General features: G+C 47.5%; 2 protein-coding genes across 2 annotated transcripts; one reads left to right on the top strand and one right to left on the bottom strand.

Moving 5' to 3' along the window:
- Window positions 1-1239: 1239 nt before the first annotated feature.
- LOC129687078 (acylcarnitine hydrolase-like) lies at window positions 1240-9535 on the bottom strand. Its single transcript, XM_055621374.1, has 12 exons — window positions 9391-9535; window positions 7221-7425; window positions 5909-6050; window positions 5174-5307; window positions 4834-5092; window positions 4290-4388; window positions 3890-4030; window positions 3687-3767; window positions 3313-3457; window positions 2636-2773; window positions 2074-2146; window positions 1240-1642 (listed from the first exon to the last, which is right to left on the bottom strand). Exons 1-12 carry the CDS (start codon window positions 9464-9466, stop codon window positions 1456-1458), a joined length of 1680 nt encoding a protein of 559 aa, XP_055477349.1. The 5' UTR covers window positions 9467-9535; the 3' UTR covers window positions 1240-1455.
- An 8300-nt stretch (window positions 9536-17835) lies between these two features.
- On the top strand, window positions 17836-19728 carry Ciao2b (cytosolic iron-sulfur assembly component 2B). Its single transcript, XM_055621199.1, has 5 exons — window positions 17836-18015; window positions 18174-18251; window positions 18497-18622; window positions 18999-19044; window positions 19487-19728. Exons 1-5 carry the CDS (start codon window positions 17869-17871, stop codon window positions 19582-19584), a joined length of 495 nt encoding a protein of 164 aa, XP_055477174.1. The 5' UTR covers window positions 17836-17868; the 3' UTR covers window positions 19585-19728.
- The last annotated feature ends 578 nt before the right edge of the window (window positions 19729-20306 follow it).

Here is a 20306-nt window from a genome sequence, read left to right as displayed (position 1 = left end):
AAGTATACAGCTAAGAAAGTAAATTAATGAGCTAGAGAACCAAGCAGAATGTGGGTTCTAGAAAAAGCAGGGAACTGTAAAAGACAAAGAGGCCCTCAATACAGGCCCTCAGGGAGACAATTTCTTCTGCTGAACATGCCCAGGCCTTCTAATGCCTTATCTACACAACCCACAGTCAAATATCGCCACAGATATGTGTTGTGACCATGCAAGTGACGTCTCACCAAGTCTGTAACAGCCCTTGGAAAAAACACAAACGTTGATGTCAGCAGACAGCAAGGAACTAAAATGGTTCTTGTCACACCACCACCACCACCACCACACTGTCTCAGGCTAAAAGCACAAAAGGACGTGACCAGACAGGCTCCTCACTTTAAAAAAAAAAAAAAAGTGCCATTCACAATTTGAGGACAGAAATAGATAAATGAGTGGATTTTTACAACATCAGTCATTGGTAGCAATCTATGGAGACAATAAATATCAAACTTGTTGGTTGTTGGTAATCTTGTCGACTGATATGGGGATCATTCTGAAAGTTTTAAGACTCATATTTGTATATTACATATTTGTATGTCCTACATCATGATACTAAGATTTGGATTCATTAGGCAGTGGCCAGGCCATTAGGAGCATTATCTATTTTACCCAAGGAAAATACATAGGACAATCTTCAAGCCAGATTTGCCTCATCACACAGCAAATTTGCTGGCATCTTAACACTGAACTAACTTCATGATCACTAACACTGGGAACAATTTTTTGTTGTTTATAAGCTATACCCCTTGGGAAGCATCCTTAAATACATAATGGCATACATTCTCATCTGGGCAGTTATTATATATTCATATATGCTGTCCATATTTAGAACAAGTCACCCTTGCATTTCTGAGCTCATTGGGCCCTGCACCTCAGTCTCACATCGGCTGCAGTGCTCAACTTACAGTGATGGTTTTCTTCTCGTGGCATATTGAATGTACTAAGACACCAGAGATGTTACTATTCGGGCTATAAGCGACTCATAGAGAATGGATTGGGGACCACTGCGAGATGGACATGGCGTTTTAATACCCACTCACTTCTGGTGCGGTCAATATTGTCCAGAGCTCCTGATCCAGATTTAGGATTTGGGAAAGAGTAAAAGGAGGATTGGGAGAAGATGAGGCAATGAAGGAAGGCAAAGATGCAATCCCACTAGGGTACAGAGGAAGGTTGGTTGGTATCCACTGGGGCTCATACAAACACAGTCATGAAGGAATTTATTACATATGTGAAACAACACAGGACCCAGACTCATACCCATGGCATAAGTGACATGCATGAGTGTTAGTGGGATAAATACATGAAGAGGGATGCATGGATACATGAAATATGGGGTCATCCTTCTTTTCTGAGTGTGGGGTCACCTTAACTTGACTCCAGTTCCATGCAGGACACTCCACTATTGGCTATAACAAGCTACAGCTCCGTGTGCTTGTTCTCAACATCCTTCAGCTCCTGGATCTTCAGGGGCAGTGTCTTCATCCAGAACTGCATCCTGTTGGCCTTCAGAGCATTGCCCACAGCAGACTGGATGTCCAGCTGCAGGTACTGTTCATCCTGGTTGAACACAGGCCAGTGGGGCAAGTCCACACTGTTGGGGTTCCTGTGGACACACCCTCACAGAAGGGTGGGGTGAGGATCACTATAAGTTATACTGCCTCCAGACCTGATCCCCGAGTTTGGGTTAATATGGTGGTTGAAACAGGCCAGAAGTGTAAGGACGCAGAAGGATGGTCTCATGCCAGAGGCACATTAAAAACTCCCTCGTGTCACTCCATAATGAGGAAGGCCATCTGGGTTGATTTCTCTTTTCTCTTTGTAGTGGGCTCATATACACAAAACTAGAGCAGTTTGGCCACACACACCCCATACCACTGCAAGATGACTACTGACTGACACTCAAATGGGACCACTGTCTGAGTGGAACCTGCCCCTGAGCCTTAACCTATCTTGGGATAAAGGATCTATAGGTGCTTAGGAGGCTACCACAAACAGGAGGAGGCCCTGGGGGATTCTGGGAAGATGTCTTCTTACCCGTGACGTGCAAAGTTGGCCCAGTACTTCATTATCCTTCTGCTCAGCAGCTCCTCCTCCTCAGTGAATTCAACTGTAGCCATGAGGAAGACAAAGGTCGTCCAGGACCCAGCCACCCCATGTGGCTGCCACATTGACAATCGCAGCTATACCCTAACTCCAGCACACAGGTTCCGCAGCTGCTGATCCAGTATCTTCCATTTCCACCCTTCATTTACTTGCCCCGGCCTCTACTTGAATGCACCCCATCCCCGGCTTATTCTTAGTCCAGAGGCCCTTTCTTTTCTCTGGGGCAGTTTTGCAGGAAACATCATGGCTTTAATTGGGCCTCTCTGACACCCTGACACCACCTACCATCAGGGTGGGGACAGGGACAGAAAACCCAGTCTACCCTGGAAAATATTCAGATTCTAATCCTAGTACATCATTTTGAGTGGTGAGATGGCTGTGAGAAGCTCTCCAAGAGCTTCAGTTTCCTCAGTTGCACAGTGAACTCAGACAACCCTCAAGCACTCATCTGGGCCCCCATCCTGCTCATGGAAGAAAAAAGAAGAAGACTCACATTTGCTGCCCCAGAAAGAGGATCCAAAGACAAAGAAAATCTCATCACCATGGTCAGCCTTCACATGGGGTGGCCTGACATCTTTGAGGAGGTTGGGCGGATGCTGGAACTCATAGAGGTAGACGGAGGCATGGGAACCTGGGGATGGGAACACAGAGTGAAATAGTAGTTTCTTACTTGGACCTGGTCCTGCCTTATCTTTTGTGTAAAATATGTTGGCCTAAAGTTGTCTGGAATTGCATGGCTGAGGATTTGAGGGAGTGTAAGGCTGAAGCATGAGCCTTGGAAAAGGCCTTGGTTAAATCATGACCCTGGCTTTCCCACCTACCTGAGTAGTTTGGGGAAGTTCTAGAACATCGTTACCTCATTTTCCTCATCTGTGCCTGGAAAAGGTGTCACACTGTCACACTACACAAGCTTGAGTGTAACCCCATTTACTGAGTTAAGAGCCCTCAGATGCCTGGCACGAGAGAAGACATAAAGACATAGATGGGGCTTGTATATCAGAGGGTTGTCCTTAGACCCACAGCTTTGAGACATCTCCTTGGAATAGTACCTCTTTTTTTTTTCTTTTTTGTAAGTACTAGAGATTAAACGCATGACATCATGCATATGAAGCAAGTGTTCTACCACTAGCTAGAGTCCCAACCCAGAGGCATCTTTGTAGACATATTCACTCTGAGCACGTGCTACTTTCAAGGCAGGGATCACAAACATGAAGTCCTTCATCATCTCCTGGAACTGTACTCGGACAGTCTCAGGATCTTCAGTATCTCCCAAGTACTCCTCTACCAGTAAGTCAGCAATGGCAGGAGGCAGCATCTAGTTCAGAGGGATCCAGAAAAGCTGCGTTAGGAAAACTTTAGCACTAGGAAGTAGTATCCTCAGGTGAAGAGAGGGTGGTCTGAGATGGGAGAAGGTAAAGGGACAAAGGACAAGCCTTAGGGTAACCCTATTATGAAACAGAAACATACCCCAGTCTTTGCTCAAGTGGCTCCTGGAAATGGCAAATAACTCCCTATTCGTTGGCCCACAACCTTAAGAGTCTTACCATTTGTGTTTGTGTTCTCTGTAGAGCAGCCTGTATGGTCTCTCTGTCCATTTTTCCCCCAGTATCAATGTTGTTCAAGTACTGAGAGGTGGATGGAAAGGTTTAAGTTGGAAATAGGCTATAACTGGGGCTGTGGAGCTCTGAGCACCCTCTCCCACACTGTGCCCTCCTCAGGTAATATAGAAGTTGTGTCTGGGACTCACCTTTGGGATGTCCCAGCTATACTCATCATTGTTGAAACCAATGATGCTAGGGACAGGTCGAAGATCAGCAGAGGCCAACAGCTCCTCAGGATGCCTAGGTAAGAACTCCCCATCCACCACACCAGGCATAAACATAAAAACCTGAAAGGGCATTCAAGGTGAGGGATCAAATTCACGTCCCAGACATTTTCTGATGGCAAATAAGTTAATTTTGCTCTTTGTTAATTCATCTCATGATGCCATACATATCTCTGTTTTTGCTGAACTTGTATCCATTTCACATGGATAGCTACAAGGCATCAAGTCTTGTATATGAGATAATTGTCTCTGAATGGTAAGGACTTTCTGTTCCACTCCCTACTGAACCCCTTTCCTAGACACAAATGCCATGCAATCAAACCTTGGTGATAGCCAGAATCTCCTCTTGACTCTTGCCTCTCAGGCAGCCCACTAGGGCCTTTGAGTCCATCTGCTCACATCCTGACAGGTTGGCCACCACCTGTATAGAGCACAAGCGGGAGCCTGCTCATCCTTCCAGGCAGGGAGGGAAGTTTTTCTAATCCTCCTAGCTAGCCTGGAGACCCCCTAAATCACATGGGGTAAACAGTATGGGATGCATCAGGAATACAATTGCTCTGCTTCCCCGGTGAGATGAGATAGAGGGGAGGGCTTGCTCCTATGGTTCTGAACACAATGGGAGCTACTGGGCACAGCTTTCTTCTTCTTCTTCTTCTTCTTTTTATTTTTATTTTTTTTAAACAGAGAAAATACTCAGTTTATGCGAGGTGGAGGAGTATGGATCCTGACCCTTGAAACCTTCAGAGGGAAGGGGTGTTGAGATGCCACCATGATTTCTATTGTCTTCCCAGAGCAGAAGGAAGCAAAAGCTCTGAGAGTCAGGGCTGGGGTAGGGTGTTAGGGTTGGAAGAATTGAGGGCACTCACTGTGTTCATGACCTCAGCAGAGTGAGAGATGAAGCCAGGAAATGTGGCCACCCCACTCTCCATGATGGCTCCATGGAATAGTCCTTGGGACATGGGGGACACAACATGTGAAGACACACTTATGCCACCTGCTGACTCGCCAAAAATGGTGACCCGGTCAGGGTTGCCTCCAAAATGAGCGATATTCTGCTGGACCCAGCGTAGGGCAGCCACTTGATCCAGGTAACCCCAGTTGCCTCTGGCATGCTGGTCTCCAGTGCTGAGAAATGGCAGGGACAGAAATCACAGGACTGTCCCATCTCTACTCAGCCACCAATTCTCTGCCCAGCCTTGGGCTCACCTGAAGTAACCCAGGACACCCAGACGATACTGGATAGTAACCACCACCACATCCTCAAGGGCTGCCAACTTCGATCCATCATACAAGGAAGCCATACCAATAATCAGTCCACCACCATGGATCCATACCATCACCTGGTAAAATAAAATAATCGATCAGGACATTTCTCTTACACAGCCCAAGTATCACCTGGGCTGTCCTCTAGAATGTTCATTGCTTTGGCTCTGAAGCTTCCCACATAGGCAGATACAAGCTGTCATGGTCTAATGAAAATCCGAGTTCCACCAGGAAGAAAAGTTTCTCAATCCTTATTATTCTGCTTCATGTACCAAAGCCTGTTTCCAATACTCTGGGAGCCCCTCTGAGGTGAAAAGATAAGACATATGTCCTTCATAGTACCACATGAAAATGGAGTAAGTGCCCTCTATTCCTATTGGCCAAACAAATGACTGCATTTTTAGGACTTGGAAGACTCCAAAGCTCCTCTGTAGGAATTTTGAGTGGGGTTTCTGGACGCAAGTCCTGAACTCATTAGGTTACAGACTGGCCTCTCAGCACCTCCCGAGGTTTCTGTCCCCATGGCCATGAGTTAGCTACCTACAGCAGACAAGAAGGCATTCTTTGAACATAACATCAGGGCCTATTTTGAAGCAAAGCCCATACTGATCTTAACCCATCTAGATTTCTTAGAGGAAATGTCCATCCAGCCCAAGTTGGCCATGACCTGACACTCACAGGCAGGTTGGAGCCCTCAGAGGCATGAGCAGGTGAGTAGATGCTGAGGTAGAGGCAGTCTTCAGACATAGAAAGAAGAGGCGGGGAGCTTTTGAACAGGGTCTCAGCTAATTCTCCCATTACAGTATCATTCTGTGGACACCTGTTGACAATGATAAACAATTAACTATTCCAAGGACTGAGCAGAAGTCAAAGCCAGAAACCGAGTAGACCTGCTTCTAGAAAACCACCTGCTCATCATGATGCACTGGGAATATGAGATCTTTTCTAAAGTCCATCTTGGGGCTGGAGAGATGGCTCAGTGGGGCTGCTCCTCCACAGGACCCAAGTTAGATCCCCCACAACCACTTAACAGCTCAGAACCCTCTGTAACTCTATTCTCAGGGGATCTAAGGAGCACTTTATGCACATTTAGCACAGACATACACGCAGGCAAAACACCTATATACCGAAAATAATAAACAAAGAAATATATGCATACATACATACAGACATAAATTCCCTCTTAGACAGATAAAGGCCACAGCTTCTGGGGAAGCTGTGATGGGTGGAGCCAGACCTCCAAGCAGAGGTTTGGAAGCTCTTATATCCCACTTATTGGGAGGTCAGAAGTTGAAGGCCCTAGGAGTCTCCATGGCAGCCTTTAACCATGAGTTTGGACATTTTTACCATTTCTCCTGTCCCTATTAAGGCTTGAAACAGGGAAGCTGCCTCTATAGAGATGTTGCATAGATGAGGATAAGTTAGTTTCCCACCAGACAGTAGGACCTCCTTCTCGTAAAGTCAGAATGTTCAGGGTTCCTCATCTTTCCAACAGGCCTCCTAATTGTCAGCACATATACTTGTTCCTTGACATATGACATCTGGTCGTGTGGCTTGGGACATTAACAGTGGAGAGTTCAGTCCTTTGGGTACCACTGCTTCACTATTTAGATGTCTTCAGTCTCTGCTATTAAACTCAGGGGCTCTTCAGTTTGAGTGATGGAGTTTAATCTCCCAGAGACACTTCCCCTGGTGGCAGAGACAATGACATAACCTGGATCTCATGACAACTGTATGTACCTCAGCTTCTATCTGCAGTAATCAAAGCTAGCTTGCTAGAGGTACCAAGCACCGAACCCAGAGACTGGCACAGGTTTTTCTATTCTGAATCTCAGCAGGCCCTCTGGAAAATGTATGTGGTGATACCCCTACTCCACGAAGAAGGGAAACAGGATGTGGGGGTGAGAAGTGGGAGTCACTGCAGCCTGGGCCAGAGCTCAGAACACTAGACCACTCCAGGGCCTGAAGTCCTCTGGGTCTCAGAGCTTACATGGCTGGATGAGACGTCCCATCCCTCACACCACTCCATGGTTCAGGAGGCTCGGGTGGTGCAAACCGCAGAGGTCCTACAGGTGGCTTGGCAAAGGGAATTCCCAGGAAGGTGTGGACTCCCACGTTGATGCCCTCCAAGTGGACAAGGCTACCCTGCACCTGTCCAGAGTATGTGTTCCTGATAGGTCTGGACGGGTCCTGGCCTGTAAATGAAGAGGTGACATCTGGGTTAGTCAGCTCAAGCAGCCATTTTTGTCCCTCCATCTTTTCCACCTTCTACTCAGCCTCATCAAATGACCCTGGAATGAAAACACAGGTTTTTCACATTTCCCACCTGTCATGCTGTCTTCACTGAGGCACTTCCAGGTCTAGTCCATTGACCAGATTCACTTAGGAACCATGGGATTGGGGGCCACCATTCAGCCCTATAAGCTTCCAGCACCTATGGCCACCAATGTCACAGTCTCCTTTCCACCAACCCCATGTGAGCCAGTATGGGGTCTAAGGGAGTCACACTGAAAACTGTCTCATCCTCCAGGATCTCAAACTGGAGAGCACCATAAATTACCAGAGGAAAGCATCGCTGATGCTAGGAATGACCTGAGAGGAGCCTTTGCAAGATGTGTGGCTGACACCAGAGCATCAAGCTCCAATGATGCTCTGTATTATGGGATGAAGAGATGATACAGTCACCCAGTGGTCCCATTAAACCTAAGCTGTCCAGCTCCTGACATTTAGTGGGATAGATGATGGGCTCATGCTTTAGCTGTTGTGTGTTCCGTAAGCAGCTCTGATCCTGTGTGCCTGAGAGTGCAGAACCATGAGTGAATCCATCAGATCTCCATGCCTAGAAGGCACTGGTGACCTTAGAAACAGCATGCAAAAGACCAAGAGTGAGGCCAGTGGCTGGAGGCCACCAGAGATCACACTAGGAGGATTTGGGGTATGGGGCTGCGCACACAGACACACACACACACACACACACACACACACACACACACACACACCCTGATCACAATGCCTTCCTCACTCAGCTCTGATAAGGACCTGAAAATCGTTGACACACCCAAAGCACAAGCTGTTTGCCCTGAAAACCAAGGCCCATGTGAGGTTTGTGGGGAAGAGTTCCTCAGTTCAGGGGCAGGCTGTAGGGCTGGGAACTTCTGCGTGCCTTAGTGGCAGCCAGTACCTTATGCAGGGTCCTTTTGAAGAGTACTATGGCAGTACCACATCAGTACCCTTTAGCAGCTATTACCCAAGTCAATAGCAGCTGTGGTGTCAGCCACACAGAGCGGAAATGTCCCCTCTGTTTTCCTAACCTTTAGATCCAACACGACTGAGAGTCCCTCACACTGGGATGGCTCCTCGGTATTGGGGGTCCTCTGGCATCACTGACCCCTTGTTATGGTAAAGGGGCTAGCTAGTCTGTGGGCTTTAGCATGAAGAGTTTAAGTTAGCCAGAATATAACTCCATTTTGAAATAAAGATTTTGACTGGGCACTGAATTCAGGTACCAGGAAATATCACAGAATGTACACCTGGCAGAAAACAAAGTTAACTCTCCTAGCAATAGCCTCCAGGAAATATAACAGAATAAATGCTTCATAGAAAATAGAGACAAACTCCCTGGCAATAATCAATGGGAATCGGTTGAGAATCGGGTGGGAAAATTCTCCCCAATGTTTCAGATATGGTTGAGAAAAATAGCCATTGTGATCGTATGCCTTAGCCATTGTGATTGTGTGCCTCAGAAAAGGTCACTCCGCCCTGCTAAACCTCACCCAATTCTGTAACGCCAAGGCTTGTGCCCCCCTGCTTGCTGCCATGGAAACCCCCAGCTCACAGACTTTCCCTTTAAAAATCCTGTTCACTGAGAGCTCAGGGTCCCACTTCTCTACTGCTGCACCAGTGAGACTTGGGTCCCGAGTTCGATCGCTCTCGTAATAAAGCTCTCTTGCAATTGCATCGAGTCTTCTCCTGGTGGTCTCTGAGGGTCCCGTGAACCTGCCATAACAAGCCAAGCACTGGAGATGCACATTTCCCAATCTGCCATCACTACCAGCTCCTTCCTCCCTGGTACTTTCTCTCCTGCAGTCTTGGGTAGCAGCAATTCATCAAGTGTTGGCAGCTTAGACTTGGGTCCCCCATTCTTCCCTTAGTGGTCTCACCATGCACAAAGAAGAGGAGAAGCAGAAGCCCACAGATCACAGTATTCAGCTGTACAAGAAGTCTGTCCGTTAGCATGTTTGCTTTCCAGCCCTGAGTCTGTGCTGCTGTGGGACTGACCTGGAGTTTTGACACAAGGCAGAATATATGAACCTTGCCCCGGCAGGAACTTGAAATCAAAGGAGAGTAGGCACAGTGGGAGCAAAGGTAAGACAGGCCAAGGACTGCTATTTGCTGAGAACCAGTGAGCAGCAACAAGTGAGGCAAAGCTGCTTCCCATGCCTGCTCTGCCTTTAGTCCCCTTGGAAGGCACAGCAGGGATTCTGAAGCCCTCTCTTTGGAGTCCCCATTTTCAGAGTCATTGCAGTCACAGGTCTAATGAAGGTACTGGCACTAAGAGGTAGGGGCAGAAAGTTATCATTGGAGAAGCCAGAGAGATTTGCTGAGTCAGAATGACACAGCTGGAGGGCAGAACTGGAAGAAATGTGATCCGGGTAAACGGGTAAACAGGAACTGCATGAGCATGCCCACCTGAAAACACCCTCCTGCTTTCAGGGCTTACTTCCTGAGGCCATGCTCAGGGTCCATCATCCCCTACAATGGTCTTAGGGTATGTGTGTACCCATCCCTGCTATGCCCTGACTGTTCACTGAAACACTGCAACTCTGCCACTATGGCATATTCACTTTGCCTCTATACTGTAGCTACCCTGGTGACCAGCTTCTAGAGATCCAGTTCACAGTTACTTACCTACGTGTACTGGGGCCTGCTGGCTCTAAAACTGAGGACAGGTTGGGCTCTCGGAGCAGGCTCATGAGCAGGAGTTTCAGAAACAGGCAGCACCTTGGCAGGCTACATCTGAGAGTACAGAATCGGGGGCTCTCACCTAGCCCATCCTGATTCCCTGAAGATAGCGTCATGAGGCTCAACCTCAGACAGCCCTTAGTGCCACCTGGGAACTGGCCTTGGCTCTGTTTCTCCAGCACCTAGGGGCCTAAGGAATCCAAAGAACACAGAAAGGCTTGTTCCATGGCAACTTTCTGATCATTTCCCCTGGTATGATATAGCTCCCTCCCCTCCTGCACACTCTGTGGTCCCAGCTCCAGTGTAGGCAAACGCTCTCTCACTCTCTCTCCTCAGTTCCCTGGCTGAAGGAACAGCTGAGTCATGGAGGCTGAGAGCTCCTTGGCATCTCCAAGCTCAGAGTCATAGAACCAGTTTCCTTAGTTAACTGGACAGCATGGTAGTCTTCCTAACCCTGGGCTGCTGCACCAAGCTGGAGGAGGGTCCCCAGGCACTCTGCTACTTGCTGCACAGCTGTTCAGAGGCTCTGCTCTGATGATGGCGAAGACCACAGAAAATGTGGAACACAGAGTCCTGCTAGTGCTTTTGTGTATACAAGGAAATTGTGAGTGTATGTGAATATATGGGTGTGTCAGTTCGTGTGTGTGTGTGTATAGTATGTGTGTGTGTGCTGTGAGTATGTGTATGAGTGTGTATGTGCGTGGCTGTGTGCGTTGTGAGTGTGTGGTATGTGTGTACATGTTCCTGTATTTGTGTAGCTCAGAGTAGCATCTGAAATGAGACACCACTCCACACCCATTCAATATAATCACATTTAGGCTCTATAACCAGGAGTGTTGGCAAAAACATGGAGCAACTGACACAATTATACATGGCTAGAGGGGAAGTAAAATGATTACATGGTGATGGGGAAGGCAATTTCGAGTTTTCTCTGAAAGTCAAACACATTTGTTTTATGACTCAACAATTCCACTCTCAGGATTTTAGCCTGAATAAACAAGTGATGTGATCACACATGGGTCTACTTTGTGTTTTATTTTGTTTTGTTTTATTTTGAGACAGGGTCTCTCTAACATAGCCCTGGTTGTCTAAAAATTCACTATGTAGACAGAGCTGGCCCAAACTCACAGATCCACCTGCCTCTGTCTCCTGGGTGCTGGGATTAAAGGTGTGTGCCACCATGCCCAACTCCAAGTCTTGTTTGAAAATGTACATGACAGCTTGATTAAAATGGCCCAAACCAGAAGCCACTCAGATGTGGACCAACGGGTAAGTGGGTAACGAGGTGGCATGTTCACTCACAATCAAAGGAAAATGCCATTTGAATCCCAAAAGACATTATGCTCTTTGACAGAACCTTTCACACATGACTCTTTTCTGTGACAGGGTAGACAGGCTCTGATGTTTCTGGATGATCTCCACTTCCGAACTTCATTTTTTTAAGTTGGAAAATAAATATTCTCATACTTGAAGTAGGTGTGGTTACGTGACTCATATTTTTATTCCAATTTACTAAGCTATGGAGGTACATGGGTGAACTTGAGCGCATACATATCATTTGATGACAAACATCTACAAAAATAAGACAATTACTGACACCTAAAAAGTGCCTGCTAACACTCTTGATGAAGCGGCCTGTTTGTCTGCTGAAACGTGCTTGCAACCAGCAACTCGGTCAGCTTCCTGTGCTCAGAGGCTGGCTAGGGCCTAAGCCCATGCGGAACTTTATCTTTGTCTGCCCTCTAGTGTCCAAGGTGAGCAATGCAAGAGTCCGCATTTCATGGTGTCTTATAGTTGTTCTTCAATGCGGTGGATAAAAAAAGAAGGACTTGGAGAACCTGAAAAGATTGGAACTCCAGAAGGACAGTTTCTCAGAGGCAAGAAGCTACCACCATCTCTGGTCAATAAGAAGAGTCTATCTACCTGATGACGGAGATGTTTTAGGAAAATACATGCAGACAACACCATTGGCACCTTTATAGAAAGGCAACAAAGAGGATTTCTGTTCTGTTTAGAGGACAAATAAAAAAACTTAGAGATGACAATAAGGCAAGAATGGAAATTACTGACATGGAGAACCAAGGAAAAGAAAAGGGCTGTCACTGGAGTCAGGAGTGTCCTGGGAATTATAAAAGACTGAAGAAGCCTCAATACATGGATAGATGCTCAGGGAGACAGGGAAGAGCAATCCCTCGTGATGGGTATGTCTGGGCCTTCTGACACCCCAAGTTCCCTTCAGACACACACAGTCAAACATCTTCACAGTGTAATATGATCACACAAGTATGGGCCTCGCAGTGTCTACAGACCTCTAGAATAAGAACAGAAACATCAGTGGGCAACAAGAAATCAAAATGGTTCTTCTGGCCACACACACACACACTGTCTCAGGCTAGAAGGGATAATGGACTGGTTATCGGTTTTGTTTTGTTTTGGGGTTTTATTTTTTTTGTTGTTGTTGTTTGTTTGTTTTTGTTTTTTGCCACTACTTTCGGACAGGGATAGATGGATGGGTAGATGGACATTTACAGTGTCCATCATAAGTGACCTTTAATCTACATAAGCTATTGGAGACATTTCAGTTGCTGGCTGAAATAGAGACTTTTAAGTACTATGTTTTGAAGGTTTATATTTGTATGTTGAAGACCATTTGTATGTTGGGCTTGTCAAGTGGTATCTGCATAATGAGCACTACTGCGTATCTCTCCTACCCAGGACAAAAGGGGAAATCTTTTCTCTCATGATTTTTTAATTAAATTTTTATTTTGTTAGATTAATTATACTTTATTCTCTTTGTATCCCAGCTGTAGCCCCATCCCTCATTCCCTTCCAATCCCACCCTCCCTCCCTCATCTCCTCCCTGCCCCTCTCCAAGTCTACTAATAGGTGAGGTCCTCCTCCCCTTCCATCTGACCCTAGCTTATCAGTTCTCATTAGGACTGGCTGCAATGTCCTCCTCTGTGGCCAGGCTGTCAAGGCTGCTCCTCCCTCAGGGCAGGAGTGGTCAAAGAGCCAACCACTAAGTTCATGTCAGAGACAGTCCCTGTTCCCCTTACTAGGGTACCCACTTGGATACTGAGCTGCCATGGGGTTCTGAGCAGGGGTTCTAGGTTATATCCATGAATGGTCCTTGGTTGGAGTATCAGTCTCAGAAAAGGCCCCTGTGCCCTGATATTTTGGTTCTGTTGCTCTCCTTGTGGAGCTCCTGTCCTCTCTGTCTTACTAACTCCAAAAGGGGAAATCTTTAAACCAGATAGTTAACCCACACCACAGAGCAAATCTGCTGGCATCTATATCTTGGTTTCTAACCACACAGCTCATGACACATACACATATGTATATGTAACATTCTTATATGTTTACTTTGATAGACAGACAGCTAGATAGTGTCCGTATATGTAATGAAACAGGTTATCTCTGAATTCCTGAGCTCATGAAATCCTCCAGGCTCAGTCTCCCTAGTAGTTGGGACATACATATCTATCACAGTATTCAGCCTACACCTTTCAGTGATTTTGTCATGGCAGATTAGACTTACTAGGAGACCAAAGCTGTTACTACTTGGGTTTTTTTTTTATAAGCCATTTACAGACTGAGAAAACTTGGGGACTTGCTAAGAGATGTGCATAAGACTGTGATACCCACTCACCTCTGTCTCCTCCAAAGCTTCAGATTCATTAAAGATATCTGGTACTTGGAGAAGAAGAGGAAACGGATAGAGAGAAGATGAGGTAAGGAAGGGAGGAAGGGACAGGACACTAGAGTGTGAAGAAAAATTAGCATCCATTGGGCTCGTACATATACATTGTCATGAGGGAAATTATTGAGTGTGTGAAGCAAGACAGAACACAGGCAGGCTTGGTACCAGCTAACATACATGTTAGCTGAACAGACAGATGAAGAGTGGATGCATGGATATAGAGGTCCTCTGACCTCCACTTGCACACTGTTCCATGTGCCCTTTTCTCAAATAAAATACAATCAAAAATTTAATGAGCATGAGAATGTGGCCCAGGGCTCAGAGCACCCTTAAGTTCCGGGGCCTGAGAACTTCCATTGAGGGGTAGGAGGTTCCATCTCTCACACCACTCCACGTTTAGGGGACTCAGGAGTGAAAACCACAGCAGTCCTGGAGGTGGCTTGGCAAAGGGCATTACCGGGAAGGTGTGGACACCCACATCAGTACCGCTCAAGGGAAAGAGGTTTCCCTGAACATGTCCCTACCCTGTGTGAGTGGTCGTAATGGGGCTGGCTGAGTCCTGGCCTGTGAGTGTACACATGACCTCAAAGTTGAGTTTGTTCTATCGGCTGCTGCCATACTGTGTGTGTTGCCACCTTCTTGTTGCCTTTAGGTCACTCTTGTCAAGGAAAATATCTTGTCTGCAAACACTGTTTTCACCCACTGCCAGGCCCAAGCTTATCTAACCAGGCTCACCAAGGGGCCTTTGGACTTGCTGCCACCATTCAGTCTTAGGAGTTAACAATGAACCAACCACATGTGCTGGGGCTGAAGGAACAAGTCTGTCTTCCATCATCTTGCCTCTCTTGAGCTACAAAAAGGACTGGGGGACTCACATGTACATATTTCCCATTCTCTAGAATCTCAAGCTGGAGATGACATCACCCAGGCCAAGAGTGATGTGAGAGGGACTATGAGAGATCTGCATCCATGGCCAGAACATAAAACCCACCCATGCCATGAGTCTGTGGGATGAGAAGGCAATGCAGTCACAAAAATTGTTCCAATAACCTAAACTGTCTGTCCTGATATTTTGTTAAGATGGACTAGTAAACCACGGGTTTACTCATTCTTCTTTTCATCAGACTGAATACCCTACTGGATGCTATGTAGTCCTTGGGAAATCCCAATCAGAGCCTGAGAATGCAGAGAGATGTCCTCCAAGGACCTCCTCATGCTCCTGGGTTTGTCGCCTCCATCAGAATTTACTTCTTTATGTTCTGTAGAGCTGGCAGATCTGGCCTGTTTCCAGTTTGGGGAGGAAGGAATCAGCCAGATGAATCTGTCACTTCCCTCTCCCACCTGATCCATACAAATAAACATTTGATGCCTCTTGGTGTGGATAGGTCCAGAGCAGTAGCCACCCACAGGGACCAAGGAAGGCAATCAACATCTAAGCCCAGAGCTTTCCCCTTTCCCTAGCGACATGCTGTCTATTCCTGATGCCTTACCAAGTGGTGTCTCTGTCCATGCAACTCACTGAAAAACTGACGCATGGCACTTGTTACAGCAACAGACAATCTTGCTGAAATGATGCTGTTCGGAGACTTTCTTCATTAATGCTCCATTTTCAAGTGAGAATCCTCTTGTAATGATAGGAGGAAGCTGTGCCATGTTGTGAAGTGACGTGTGTGTGTGTGTGTGTGTGTGTGTGTGTGTGTGTGTGTGTGTGTTATAGAAAAAGCCCAGCTCCAGAAAGGGGGCAAGTTTGTGGCCATTTGTGAAAAACAAGTATAAGTGCTCAGCCCTGTAAATCCTGGACATTCACATAAGACTGGACCAACCTGATGGCTCCTGAGAAACCAAGCCTGGGTGTCTCAAAGAGGATGGGACTCAACTCTGCCCTCTAATGGCTATAAGTGATTCTGAGCTCAAGAGTCAAAGTAGAAAAGATTTTTCTTAACAGGAAGCAGGAATGGATTAGGCTGATGTTTCTGCCTCCCACAGCCAGGCTGACAGCCCAAAAAGGAGAAAGTCTAGTAGGAAGGAGCTATGGAGTAAAGTAAGTGTAAGTCCTCAGGGCAGATTGGATTCAAGTGACCTAGTGGGAGGTCACCAAGGTCCACAGTAGGATGCCCTGGGGTGAGAGACATCAAGGGCTGTACACACACAGACACACGCACACACATTGAGTAGTCATAGTGCCATCCTGGCTCAGCTACTAATAGGACCTACAGGCTGCCTGTTACATGCCCTTCACCTTGGAAGCCAAGCCATGCTTTTGCCCCAGGTTCAGGTGGAATCCAAGGGGAACAAAACACAGGGGCTTTCTAGTGCAGGTGGTGGGTGTGGGGTCTAGGAGTTTCTGGATATCCCTGAGCAAAGAACACTGCTGGGAGCCCTTTTCATTGGCCAGTGATGGAGGGCACATTCAGAACCAAATGCCAGAGGGAAGGTATTATTATCATTATTATCCTATGGTGAGTAACAGGAGCAACCACAACCACAATCCCAGCCACTCATAGAGAATGAAAATGTCCCAACTCCCATCCACCCTCCCCAACCCAGAAGTTTCTAACCTTCAAGTTCAGCACCCCTTAGAGCTCCTTATGCTGGACTGGATCCTGTGTTGGGTGTCCTCAGAAATGTCTGACAGTCCTAATGCTTCAAGAGGCCATGGACATCTAGTTGGAAGTTTATTGGGTTAGGGTACACTATTCCCACAGTCATATACCCCCTGCCAGCTCCTTTCCATTGGTGCCTCCTCGCCCTCAGTCTGGGCCTCTGACTCTACACGGTGGTGCAATTCTTCCTGAGGTCCCTGTCCCCTGCAAAAGTTTCGTCCTGCGCTGGGAAGAGGAGAATCAAGAGCCCACATACCACAGCATTCAAGCAGCCAAAAAGTGTGTACAGCGACATTATCTTGGTTTGAGTCTGCACTGCCGTTAGGCATGCTGTGTTTCACAGACAGGCAACAGCAAATCAAGGCCTCCTCCAGGAGCCGTTTGGCCCCGGGGGCAGCTGTTAGGCTAGGCACAGGGTGGCTAGGCACAGGGCGTGACTGGCCGGGTTGTTCTTCTGACCAGCAAGCAGGGGATATCCTCCTCCAAGGGGACAATAGAGCCCTTTAAAACACAGGGAACCTTTTTCTTAAGCTTTGAGTCACTGTGTTAACTGCCCCTGACATGACATTCCTAATGTAGGATTTAGGCTGGGAAGAAGAGTGCAGAGAGCCGTAACTGATATATACTCAGGACCCTGACGGAGAAGAGAGGAATTTGATTTGGGTGAGGGGAACTGCATGTGCACAAACAGGAAGTTGAAGGGAAGAGTGCCCTTCATACCCAAAACTAAGAATTTTTCTTTCAGTACTCAGTTTATGGGTTCCACCTTCAAGTATACACTATCTGATCTATTGTAGTTCCTGGTCTGAGAGGCTATGTCGGCCCTTCCCGACTCAAACGTAAATATGAGGCTTTTTAAGGACACCCCTATCCTGTAGGCCTTTCTTCTCCAATGGAAGTCGAGTTTATGATCGCTTATCTACTTAACAAGCATGTAACCAGCGCTGCCGATCCCTGCTGGGGGAAGCCAGCATGTCATTCTTAGACCTACGGTTCCGCGCTAGCCGGAAAACGAGCTTGAGCATCCGAAAGCCCTTTCAGCCTAGCCTCCTTAAGATGGTATGGGTTCTATCTCAAGAGCCCTTTAGTGCCCTCGTCAAACGGTGTAGGCTTTCTGCGTTTCAGATCCCAACAGGATCGCACGCCCACGAGCCTCGGAAGATTCTTCTGATGCCGTGGCGAAAGCTACCAGCATTTTCCCGACTCGCATTAGACAGCAGGACAGATACACCGCTTCTTGCTGAATCCCGGGAGCGCGGTATGTCCCTTGCGTGACCCCGTAGCCACACCACGCCCTCTCCTCGTTCCCAGGAAGTGTGCTGTAGGAGCGGAAGTACACACCACCAGGGGGTGGTGGGAACCGCGGTTCCGGGATGGTAGGCGGCGGCGGCGGCGGGGGCGGCGGGCTCCTAGAGAACGCCAACCCCCTCATCTATGAGCGCTCGGGGGAGCGGCCGGTGACAGCGGGCGAGGAAGATGAGCAGGTGCCCGACAGCATCGACGCCCGCGAGATCTTCGATATCCGCCGCTGCTGGGCGCTAGCGGGACGGTGGGAGCTTGGGGTACCGGAAAGAAGCGACGTGCAACACGCTGGTGGAGGGGTGTCCCGGTTAGGCATGGCTGCGGAGGTTTTGAGTGGGCCAAAACTTGAGAGTCCCTTTTCCTTCACTTGGCACATCTTATTCGCTCCATTAATGACCCGGAGCACCCACTGACACTGGAGGAACTGAACGTAGTAGAGCAAGTTCGGATTCAGGTGAGTCATCAACACTATCGGAGTGTGGGCTCCTGCTCAAGTAGTCCGAAAAGTTCCATTGTACATCAGAGGCTGGTGTTCTCCGTTCACAAGCACCCAAGAGGATCTTCGGGACGGGGGGGTTGTTTTTCCACTATGGATGTTAGAGCCCCTAAAAGCTAGGCAGCTTGCCCAAATCCATAAAGAGAGGGTCTTTGGGGCTAGGGGCGGCGGTGTGATCTTTATAATCTCCTCTATCAACCCAGGTTAGTGACCCCGAGAGCACAGTAGCGGTGGCCTTCACACCCACCATCCCACACTGCAGCATGGCCACGCTCATTGGCCTTTCTATCAAAGTCAAGCTTCTGCGATCCCTTCCCCAGCGTTTCAAGGTCAGTTGGAGCCTAAGGTGGGAACAACTACTGAGAAAGGGGACATGAATGGAGACGGGAAGGACCCTGACTCGAAGAGTTAGAACTTCGAGGAAACTCCCAAGTTGGTGTGACAAGAATACTGGAATGACTCCAGAAAACAGGAGTGTGGCAGAAAGGGCAGCGGGGAGCTGTCGATGGGCTTGATCGAGGCACTGGCAGGCCTTTAAATCAAAAGCATCTGACAAGGTCCTTGGGTTAGAAGTGGATTGACCGCAGGTGGGCTTGGGGTGGGATGGAAGGGCCAGAATCAAGAGGAGTGTTTGGGAGGAAGGGAAGGGTGATGTCAAAAAAAAAAAGTGAATAAGTGCTCAGGCCCAGGTTGTGTGTCTCACAGATGGATGTGCACATTACACCCGGGACCCATGCCTCGGAGCACGCAGGTTAGTGTGGGCTGGTGGGGAACTTGCTGTATTAGGGCCCCAAACTGTGTGAGGCTTCCCTGTTGCTACAGCAGTGATAGGGCAAGATTAGGGCTAGGAGAATAAGTGAGTAAAATTGCCAGGTACAGCCTCGACCAACACTGGCCTGACTAAAGTCTCCCGCTCTCCATGACCTTCCCTCCTATATTCCCCAAGTATACAGGGACACCGTGTCAGGCTTCAGGAAATACCTGAGGCAGACCTGAGCAATCCCTGGAGGTAAGAAGTATTCCTAGCAAATAAGCTAGTATGGGCACAGGTGATGAGACTAGCCTAATCAAGGCTCAGAGTCCTGGGAGGGTGATAGAGACATTTATTGGTGGAAATCAATAAATCAGCTGAGGCTAGCGGCGTGGCCAGAGTTCCTCTAACCCTGTTTTTTCCACCCCCTTTTCCTACATAGTGAACAAACAGCTTGCAGATAAGGAGCGAGTGGCAGCTGCCCTGGAGAATACCCACCTGCTAGAGGTTGTTAATCAGTGTCTGTCATCCCGCTCATGAGCCTGGCTTTTAAGGATGAGCCTGCACACATGTGTCATAGTCTCAGCTCCACCAAGGGCCTGTGGCTTTGTTTTCTTGAATCACTGACAATGAGAAACTTAACTTTTTTTTTTTTTTTTTTAATAAACCCTTAATTTATATTCATTTCTCAGAATGCTTTAGTGTCTTTCTTTGTGGACTCCTTTGGGGTTATGGAGTGGAGAGTGATAGTGGGTGGCTATGAAGGGTAGGTCCATGAGGTGCCCTCATCATTTCTGATTCCTCCCAGTGAGGCTGAAAACATGGCTCAGTAGTTAAAAGCACTTACTACTCTTAAGGAAGACCTGGGTTAGATTCCCATGTGGAATCTATAACTTCAGTTCCAGGAAATCCACTGTTCTCGTCTGGCTTCCACAGGCACCAGGAACACTCGTGGTACACATACATACAGGTAAAATACTCATAAAATAAGCAAGCTGAGCATGGTGGTGCATACGTTTAGTCCCAGCACTCCGGCAGATTTTGAGGCCAGCCTGGTCTACATAAGACAGTTCTGAGACAGCCAAGACTGTCTATATTAGAGAGATCCTGTCTCAAAAAAATGTTTTATCTCTTTCAAGTGTTTTGAGTTACCAAAAATAGCAAATGTGAAAAATAAAAAATTGAGAGAAATATATAAAAATACATCTAGATAGCCAAGCCACCAATGGATTCAACTCAGTAGATTTAGTTAGTTGACCTGG

The sequence above is a fragment of the Psammomys obesus genome, unplaced genomic scaffold (assembly GCF_907164565.1).
Source record: "Psammomys obesus unplaced genomic scaffold, mPsaObe1.curated_primary_1811, whole genome shotgun sequence".
NCBI lineage: Eukaryota > Metazoa > Chordata > Mammalia > Rodentia > Muridae > Psammomys > Psammomys obesus.
Note: the sequence above shows the minus strand (reverse complement) of the source record. Positions and strands in the feature narration are given on the sequence as shown.

What these genes read in the sequence shown, in the direction of transcription:
- Ciao2b (XM_055621199.1), top strand. Translation starts at nt 17,869, where the DNA reads ATGGTAGGCGGCGGCGGCGGCGGGGGCGGCGGGCTCCTAGAGAACGCC. An exon ending in TAGAGCAAGTTCGGATTCAG is followed by an intron (nt 18,252 to 18,496) that starts GTGAGTCATCAA and finishes CTATCAACCCAG; the next exon opens with GTTAGTGACCCCGAGAGCAC. An exon ending in CCATGCCTCGGAGCACGCAG is followed by an intron (nt 19,045 to 19,486) that starts GTTAGTGTGGGC and finishes TTTCCTACATAG; the next exon opens with TGAACAAACAGCTTGCAGAT.
- LOC129687078 (XM_055621374.1), bottom strand. Translation starts at nt 9,466, where the DNA reads ATGCTAACGGACAGACTTCTTGTACAGCTGAATACTGTGATCTGTGGG. An exon ending in TCTCCTCTTCTTTGTGCATG is followed by an intron (nt 7,426 to 9,390) that starts GTGAGACCACTA and finishes CTTCATTTACAG; the next exon opens with GCCAGGACCCGTCCAGACCT. An exon ending in GGTGTCCTGGGTTACTTCAG is followed by an intron (nt 5,093 to 5,173) that starts GTGAGCCCAAGG and finishes GCCATTTCTCAG; the next exon opens with CACTGGAGACCAGCATGCCA.